Genomic DNA, 9,993 nt, shown 5'->3' on the forward strand with positions numbered 1-9,993 from the left:
CACTTCTCGCCATGTAACTCCACTTCACAAACCCAGGTTCCTCAGGCTCGCCAAGCTCATTCCAATTTCAGGGCCTTTACACTTGCATTTCTGCCTCAAACATTCTGCCTCCTGATATTCCATGACTTAGCTCCTTCTCATCATTCCGGACTCACCTCAAAGGTTACCTCTTCATCCCTGAACCCCACAATCTAAAGAGACCCCCTGCCCAATTACACTCTAACGTGACTCCCTGTTCTGTCTGCATTGCCCTACTTACTGCCTGAAATCCCCGTTTCTTTGATCACCATTAGCACCTCCCACAAGACTGTAAGCCCCAGGAGCCTGTCTTGATCTCTACTGTGACACTACATCACCTAGCGCATTCCCGCACAAAGCAGGTGGCCGAGAAACTTCTGTTGAGGGGCTAAATGGATGACTAGACTATCACATCTCTCTGCCTTATTTCCTCTACTGGCACTTCTGCACTTAGCTGTCACTTCTCAGCCCTCCTGGCATCCTATTCATCAGCCAAAGCCTGGTTCAAATATTGCCACCTCCCTAATGTCTCTCTAGGCCTCCCAGACTAGATCAGTCACTCTGTTTTCTGTATCTTAAAAGCACTTTGTCCCTATTGGCACCCGTGCTCTTTAAGGATCCTTACACAAAACCGTGAGCTGCCTGAATTCTGTGCTTTTAGTGACTGACACTCAAGCCCAGCAAATATCCGTTGGGCCAGTGAGACCTGGGTTTGGATCACAGCGCTACACCTTGGACAAAGAACTTCTCTTAACGATGAATATTAAAAATAACACCAAAGTAATTACATTCTTCCCTAGTAACAATAATAATAAAATCAGAGTCATTACATCACAGGACCACTAAAAGAAAAGGAAAATGGCTGTAAAGCCACCAGCACAAGACCTGGTACACAACACAAGTTATCAGTTTTACTATTATAATTACAAAAGGTACGTACCTAAGATTGCCGTTATCTTGCAGAATCTGCATCAGGTTAAATTTAGGCGCTGGCTCCTGAGACTCAACTTTGTAGCACTGCTCACCTTTATTATTCCATTCAGAAGCTTTCATGGCATTTTCTTTGGCTGAATTTTCTACCATAACAGTCAGTGGGGGGGTGTACTTGGCTTGATTTTCTCCAAGGGACCCCACAGACTCCTCCTGGGAAACCTCTTGTTCTTCGTCTTCATTGTCTAATGCAACTTCCTCCTCTTCACTCTCTGTCTCAGTTTTAACATTCATATCAGCTGGTTCAGTGATCACTAAATGCGAAGAATCACTAATGTTGCTGAAAAAAGATTAAATTTTCCTCTCTCCCAATACCTTCCTTTTATCTTTTTAATAACATCTCATTTCTAAATCAGACTACAACAGAGGCACAAAATCAATAGCATACACCGGCCACCCTCCAGTCTTATGTATTTTAAAAGCCTACAAGGACCTCCAGTAGAGGTCACGTTCCTCGCCACAATATCAACGGCTCTCTCTCAACTTCAGGCAAACATCTTGGGTAGAGTAATCTCTACTGTGTGTTGGAGGTTTCAGAAGGGCACAAGGGGCAGGGGGACATCGTTCTATCCTGTGTTTATTCACTATCTTTCTCTTTCACCGACTGGAATTTCTGTGAGGACAAGGCCTATACCTTTTTAACTGACCAATGAAACCCTAGTGACCAACGTGCTCGACACAGGTGCTCAACAGAGGAGGGAAGGAGCGTGTGGTGGGCATGGGGGGAGGGGAGGAAGTCAGCCAATCAATCATGACAGACAGACCTATAACATGGGAGCATCCTGGAGAGAAAGAAATTCCTCTTTGTTCATGTTTAGAATATTTACATGATTTGGCAATGTCAAGGGATGAACCAGCTTAACACCTAATTATGAACAGCCTGAACAATGATGCTCAGGGTTCCATCAAACTTAAGCTGAAGCGTTTCTTTCTATTTATTTTTCTTTACATCTCAAGTGTTTAGCCATGTGATGCTGAAAACAGAGCAAGAGCCAAAATGTATGTGCTTCAGTTATTTTTGAGAACAAATATTATAGACTGGTAGGCTTAGAAACTTACAGTCCTTTCAAAATTAAGTTTCAGAGAAGAAGGCTATACAAAAAACTTAAATGTATGTGATGAGGAAGGTCTGATCCATTAAGTATAACTAAGAAGCTGATCAACTGAGACTGGCAGGCCCCGGACAGTGGAGTTTGGCGTAAGCTCACCAGCAGGTACCTGGGTATTTTGGCCTCGTTGCCCTCAATCTGCCATTCCGTCGTCGCCGTTTCCGCACCTCCAAGGACAGGAGCTTCCTCTCGTAGAGGGCAGCGTGCAGCCTTGCCTTGGAGTTCATACTCTCTACCTTCAATTCCGGTGCTCCGTCAACAACCAGTCTATGGGAAAAAAACAATGTGGCAGCTATGGCCTTCAGAAAGCTCTCCTTTATTCCAAGGCTAAGCCTGGCAGAATTCTGTAACAACAAGAAGTTGGGTATGGTACCTCTAGTGAATTCTAAAAAGTATGACAGATAAATGGGAATATTGGAATCTGCATTACAACTTCCCTAAGGGCCTGTCTGGATTTGTTAAATATTCTGAACAAAAACACATCTGAAGACAATGTTTTAAGTGTTTTTAAAGTATTGTCATAGTGGCTGACTGTTTACCACAAAGATCATAAAGCGCTACCCGGTACCTTATACCTAGGGATGACTGGGAGATCCAGGCAACACTTCCATTCTGAAACTGGGTGGTGGCTAGAGGTGTCTGTTTCATTGTTATTCATTATAATTTACTCAGACTTATACAAATATTCTTCAAATGCATATGCTATTTAATAAATACAAATTTGGCAGAAGTTGAGACAAGGGGAGGAATGTTTGATCGCCCGTGAATACGGTAGCACAGAGCTAAGACTTATGGGGGAAAGTCTTAGTCAAAAGGTACCAAGCCCCTGAGGCACACCAAGTCTCAAGCATCCCAACAAAAGAACTCCTCCCTAAGAGCCTACTTAGTTACAGGAGGAGGTGGGGGAGGTGGTAGGGACTCCTCAGATGGTAATTACAGGCCAGGAGTTAGAGTCAGAGGCACAGACAAGGGAGGGAAGCAGATGGTGGACAAAGCCAAGTTCAGTCAGGGCATGAAGGGGAAATGAGGTGGACAGGAGATGGCAGCAGCTACATTAGGCATTAGTTAAAGTACAATAAATCCTAAATTAGGGAAGTGATTGGCATGAGGCCCAATCCAAACAAGGACGCAGGCAGAGGTAACTAGGTCAGCAAAGAGAGAGAGATCTCGGTCATTGAGTCAGAAAAGAAGTACCCATGTCCATGTCTAAAGTAGGCAGCTAAATCTGCATACTCAGAACTCAAGATCTAACTGGTTGGCTCTGAATTCTCTTTCTTGAACTCCCTGGAATTCACATCATATTCCCTTTGTGGTCAAGGAATCATCCTCATTTCTCTGAGAGTTTTCAATCTCTAAGCATGATGGAAAAGCTGCATCTTTTGGTCATTTAGGTGTTTTAAGGATTTCTGAGTGGATAAACTAGCCAATAAATCTACTAGAAGCTTTCTCTCTAGAGCAGGAAGCTGAGCCAAGAATAGAGATGGTCCTGACACATAGGGGCAGACACCGGAAGCAAATTAATAAACTTTAAAAATAGTTCAGAGACAGCATACCATAGTCCCCAAAAGTGAACACTGCACCCCCCCACACACATGCACATAGTTGTGAAGATGGATTTTTAGCCAATTAAAGAAAATGAAATAAAACTAACATTTCAAAATAATATCTATGAGCTTCTGAGAAACTCTGAATAGACCAATAAATTCTAAGTTATTACAAGGGATGGAGCTAGGGATTGATGGAGAAACTGTGAATCTGATAAACAGAATTAATACTTCTGTGAGGGTAAAGACCAGGCTTGTCTGGTCAATCACTAGATCAGAGATGGTCCTGAAACTGCCCAGCACACAGCTGAGTCATTAATTTTTTTTTAACATCAGGCTTATTTTTTTTAATGTCTTTATTTTGAGAGACAGAGACAGAGAGCAAGTAGGGGAGGGGCAGAGAGAGAAGGACACACAGAATCCGAAGCAGGCTCCAGACTCTGAGCTAGCTGTCAGCACAGAGCCCAACGTGGGGCTTGAACCCACGAACTGTGAGATTGTTACCTGAGCTTAAGTCGGACGCCTAACTGAGCCAACCAGGCGCCCCAATATACCAGTAATATATTTAAATAAACAACAGAATCCCCTATAAGTAAATTAAAATACCTGTTAGCTACATCTATTTCATTTTATTTTTCTAACATTGTATTCTGAAAATATGACATAAACAGAAACGTTTTGAGCCCTGTGCAGCAGACATCCGTGTACCCATTGATGGGTTTCTGCAATAAACATATTGCTAGATCTGTTTCTGAACATATATATCCAACCATCCCTTCTTCTGTTATCAATCCATCTAATTTTTAAAGTATTTCAAAGTTATACACAGATGTCCATGCACTTTGCACCTAAATGCTTTAACACACACATCGTTAGTAGCTAGAATTCAGTGTTCGTTTTATAAGGCTTTTGGTGTTTTGTTTTTCTTTGTTTTTGCTTAGTTTGTTTGTGGCTGAGCTAACCACTATATACAGTGAAATATCCAAATATTAAATCCCCATTTGGTGAGTTCTGACAAAGGCCTACAACAACATAACCTGAACTACAACATTACTACCCCCTCAGAAAGTTCTCATGAAGCTTTCCAGTCAATCCCTCCCTCGTACTCCTAAAGGAGACTACTGTCCTAAGTTTCTTCATTACATATTAGGCTTGCCTATTCTAGAACTTCTTACAAGTGGAATCATACAGTATGAACTCTTGTAAGTTTCCTTTCATTCTGCGTGTTTTGGGGATTCATGCATGTTGTATGTTTCTGTATTTGTGCCTTTGTATGGCTCAGGGTTACTCCACTCTATGAATAAGCCACAGCCCACCTACTCTCTGTTTCCAGTTTGGGAATATTACGAATGAAGCTGCTATGAATATTTTTGGACAAGTTGTTTTGTGGTTACGATGTTCATTCCTTAGGGATACAGATCTCAGCACGGAGCTTTCAAGGCTAACGAACTGCCAGACCCCTCCTGAAGAACGTGTATCAGGTTCCGCTGACAATGACAATGCACCAGAGCGCCACTAGCTCCACATCTTCACCATCTGATGCTGTCGCTCATTTTCAGGTTGTTCCAGCTTTACCGAGCTATAGTTGACAAAATTGTGATGTATTTAAAGTGGACAACACAATGACATAATGTCAGCCATTCTGCTAGATTTTAGTGGCACCTCATAGCTTAATTTGCAATTCTCGGATAACTAATGTTGTTAAGCACGTTGTCCTGAGCATATTGGCCACTCTCATACCTTCTCTTTGCAGTGTCTGTCCAAATATCTTACCCATTTGTAAGAGGGTTGGTTGTCTTCTAACTGTTCAGTTATAGGAGTCTGTTATATTCTCTAGACACCAGACCTTTGTTGAATGAATATCTTCCCCTGGTCCACGGCCTGCCTGGTCATTTTCCTAACAACGTGTGATGAGAATTTTGAGGAAATCAAGCTTTTCATTTTTTCCTTTTAGGGTACCACTTTCTGTGTCATGTTTAAAACTTTTGCCAAGCCCAAAGTCCCAAAGACATTGTCCTAGATTTTCCTCAAGAAATTTTATAGTAAGAGCTTTTCTGTTTATGTCTATGAATCATCACTAGTCTTTCTGGGAGACAGGGGTTGAGGTTCATTTTAAAACGTATGATATCCAGTTCCAGCCCTATTTGTTAAGGAGCTTCCTTTCCCCATTGGATTACTTTGAGCCTTTTGATGAAAGTAAAATGACCACATAGATATAGGTCTATTTCTGGACTCTTTATTCTGTTCCATTGATCAACATGCCACAGTTTTGATTACTATAGCATTGTAATATTTCTTTAAGTATGGTACCCTAAGTCTTTTTTAAGATTACTTTGGATACTCTAAGTCTTTTGTATCCCCACATACAAAAAGAAAAAAAAAAGTTATGTCAATTTCTGCGTTGGTGAAGAAAAATATAGTGAATTTCTACAAAAAAAAATCTACTGGAAAAATGATTGGAATTGCACCAGCTCTTTAGATCAATCTGGGGAGAATGGACATTTTTCTTGCAATATTAAGTCTTCTAATCCATGAACATCATCGCATATCTCCCCACTTACTGAGATCATCTTTCATTTCTTTCAGTAACATTTACTGAATATTTAGTTTCTACTGTATAGGTATTAAACATATTTTATAAAATTTATCCTTGAGAATTTTGTATTTCCAAATGCTACCATAAGCAAAACTTTAAATTTCACTTTCAAATTATTTACTGCTAGTATATAAAAATACAATAGATTTTAGTATATTGACCTTAGGTTCAAAGATTTTGCTAAGTGCTCTTATGTGTTCTTGTAGTTATTCTATAGATGCTTCAAGATTTCCTATTAACCCGATCGTATCCTCCAAGATGAAAGACATTTGGTTTCTTCACTTCCAATCTGTATGCCTTCTCTTCCCCCAACCTATGCCTCACTGTACAGCTTGGGGCCTCTGGTATAAAATGACTCCAAATGGCGAAAATGGACATCTTGCTATCTTACTACTCATAGAAGGAAGCCTTCACTATTTTACCATTAGGTATGATGTTAGCAATAGATTTTTTATAGATGGCATTTACCAAATGAAGAAATTCCTTCTGTTCCTGATTTGCTAGGAGTTTCTCTCATAAATGTGTTGAATTTCATCATATGCTTTTTTTTGCATCTAATAAAATGATCAATAAAATGATTTTTTCCCTTTCTATATGGTGTATTGATGAATTTACAAATGTTCAACCAACCTTTCCATGTTTTTCCATTATTAGCAAAAACCTCTCTTAGTCAAATGTATTACTCTTTTTTATATTAGTGGATTCAATTTGTTAATATTCTTTTAAGAAATTTTGTGTATCTGTTTGTGAAGATATTAGCCTGTAATATTCTTTTTTAATGTATAGTTGTTTACACTGAGAGACAGAGAGAGCACACACAAGAGACAGATGAAGGGCAGAGAGAGAATCCCAAGCAGGCTGCACCATGAAATCATGACCTGAGCCAAAATCCAGAGTCAGACACTTAACTGACTGAGCCATCCAGGTGCCTCCCCGACTTATTAAAAATGTCTTTGTCGGGACGCCTGGGTGGCTCAGTCAGTTAAGCATCTGACTTCAGCTCAGGTCATGATCTCACAGTTCATGGGTTCGAGCCCTGTGTCAGGCTCTGTGCTGACCGCTAGCTCAGAGTCTAGAGCTGGCCTTAGGATTCTGTGTGTCCCTCTGTCTCTGCCCCTCCCCTGCTCATGATCTGTCTCTCTCTGTCTCTCAAAAACAAATAAATGTTAAAAAATAAAATTTAAAAAATGTGTTTAAAAAAATGTCTTTGTTAGGCTCTAGTGTCATAATTAATGCTAGCATCATAAAATGAATTGGGAAGGGTCTCTTCCTATAGTTTTGGAAGAGTTCATATGAGATCGATGCTGTTCTTCCTAAAATGCTTGATAGAATTCACAAGAGAAATTACTGGGCTTGAGGTTTTCTTAGCAGAAAGATTTTTTTATTACAAATTCAATATTCTGAATAGATATGGGGCTATCCAAACTTTCCATTGCAGCTTCTGTCAGTTTTGCTAAGTATTCTCTCCCGAGGAATTCAGACATTTCATCTAGGTTGCCAAAGCAGTGGAATAAGGTTAGTAATAATATTCCCTTAATGTCCTTTTTATATCTGTAGGATCTATAAACTGCTTCCCTTTCTCCTATCTGATATTGGTAATTGGTGTTTTTTCTTCTTACTAGATCAGTCTACGTAAGAGTTCCTGAATTCTATCTTACTAGTAAACAATTTTAGATTTTACTGGTTTTCTTTAGTTTGCCTTTCATTTAATTGATTCCTACCCTTTACTGAGTCTGTTCTTCTACTTACACGTGTTACTCTTCTTTATCTAGTTTCATAAAATGGAACATTAGATCTGTGATTTAGACCTCTGTTTTCGAATACAAGCATTTAAAAAGCTATAAATTTCCCCCCAAACACGACTTTAGCTGCATCCCACATATGTTAATGTTACATTTTTATTCTCACTCAGTTTTAAATACATTTCAATTTCCCTCATGATTTCTTCCTTGGCCCATGCATTATTCTGGAGTGTTAATTTCCAAATATTAGGAGGTTCTCTATTGTTACTGCCTTCTAATCCACTGTCCTCAAAGGCCATACTGTTTATGATTTTCATCTTTTTAAATGTATTAAGATGCATTTCCTGCAATAGCACATGGTCTGTTATATGCCAGCTCGTTTGCTTATGCCTCTAGACCACCAAAACCTCCTGATGACAGTATGAGTGCCAAAAATGAAGAAAGGGCAGAACCCACTGATTTTTAAATACTTATTGTTTAAGACGTTTTCTTTTGTTTTCTTTTTCCTAATTGCCAAATTGATAACCATACACTCTGGGAAGCATATTCTTTGACAAGAAACAGGAGGAAACTCAGAAATTAACTGTGACTTTCATTTGGAAGCAAGTTACAAACTTGACTTCTCCCAGTTTTCCCTTAATTAAATGGCAATCACATACCTCCCTTCTTTAAAGAAAAATTAGATTTATGCTTCAAGGGGTTTCAGCAAGAAGCTGGGTTTATCCTCATGAATCCTTAAATGTAAAACTAAAAACTAGATAGAATGTTTCTTTCTTTCTTTTTTTTCTGGTTTTTTATTTATTCTTGAGAGACAGAGAGAGACAGCACGAGCAGGGGAGGGTCAGAGAAAGAGGGAGACACAGAACCAGAAGCAGGCTCCAGGCTTTGGGCTAGCTGTCCGCACAGAGCCCGATGCGGGGCTCGAACCCACGAACTGTGAGATCTGACCTGAGCTGAAGCCGGAGGCTCAACCGACCGAGCCACCCAGGCGGCCCAGAATGTCTCTTTCTTACTGTTGCCATTTTGGTTTTCTCAAGAGGCAGAACACAAAGCGGGGTGTACGGAAAGGTCTCAAAGCAGGGCTGTGCGCTTAGGCTTCAGAGCTCCTGCTGTGGTTGCAGGCTTCGGTGGGGCAAGGCCACCCCAGCCCGTCCTCTAGGGCCCTTCTCTCCCCCACCACAATGAAGAGCCACGGGTATGCTGCACACTTTGAGCTCTGTGGGAAACTGGAAGCAGTTCTGCCCAGGCCCGTAAGGCACAGAGTTACATGCTCCAAGTACAGAAGGCCAAACAGAACCACTCATTTGCCTCTACCGTGACAGTAGTCTTGAAATCTCATTGAGACTTTGGTGTCTCTCACACAGCCAAACAACAACACTATGATTACCCGTTCAAATGATATACCTATAGTTTAAAAAGGTAAATCCAAAATTTAGTTTGTATAAAGTTGCCACAGAAGAAGATTTCAACAGAAATGTTTCTTATGTTACTACTCACGCAGAGCCAAACCAAAAATGGCTATATTAAAATATCATGCTTAGCCCGTGCATGGTCACACATTGTGCACATGGAAAGAATTTTCTCAACTTTTAAAAGTCAGTTACCGTGTTCTTCCTGCCAATAAGCTTCTTCTTGGGTTTCCCCTACAGAAGTAGAAAGGACAACGGGGTTAGAGGACTGTTCAGATATTCTATCCTGAATTCACATGCACACACACTTCTGAGATAACAGAGAATTATGCCAGGGAAGGCATCTTTGGGGAGAGGCAGAGAAATGTACTGAGAAAAGAAAAGAGTCCCATAAGCATGGGGAAGATCAAGTAAAAAGCCCACAGGGAAAGGACAGATGAATTCTAGGATAGAATCATAACAATTACTTGCATTTGTATATTTAGCCACCAATCAAATCACACTTACTCTTTAGAACCACCATGTGAAGAAGGTTATTATTAGCCCCATTTATAAAAAGGAGTAGGATATGATCATTTTGTGACA

General features: G+C 40.3%; 1 protein-coding gene across 1 annotated transcript in view; it reads right to left on the reverse strand.

Annotated features, from left to right (window-relative positions):
* The window catches only part of TTLL5 (tubulin tyrosine ligase like 5), a 274,511-nt gene that overhangs the window by 179,623 nt on the left and 84,895 nt on the right, over positions 1 to 9,993 (reverse strand). Inside the window, exons 20-21 of the mRNA XM_029952174.1 lie at positions 2,227 to 2,384; positions 959 to 1,262 (exon numbers count right to left, since the gene is read on the reverse strand). Of these exons, the coding sequence (XP_029808034.1) occupies positions 959 to 1,262; positions 2,227 to 2,384 (462 nt within the window). The remainder of the gene's footprint in view (positions 1 to 958; positions 1,263 to 2,226; positions 2,385 to 9,993) is intronic.

Source organism: Suricata suricatta, chromosome 9, assembly GCF_006229205.1.
Source record: "Suricata suricatta isolate VVHF042 chromosome 9, meerkat_22Aug2017_6uvM2_HiC, whole genome shotgun sequence".
NCBI classification, from domain to species: domain Eukaryota; kingdom Metazoa; phylum Chordata; class Mammalia; order Carnivora; family Herpestidae; genus Suricata; species Suricata suricatta.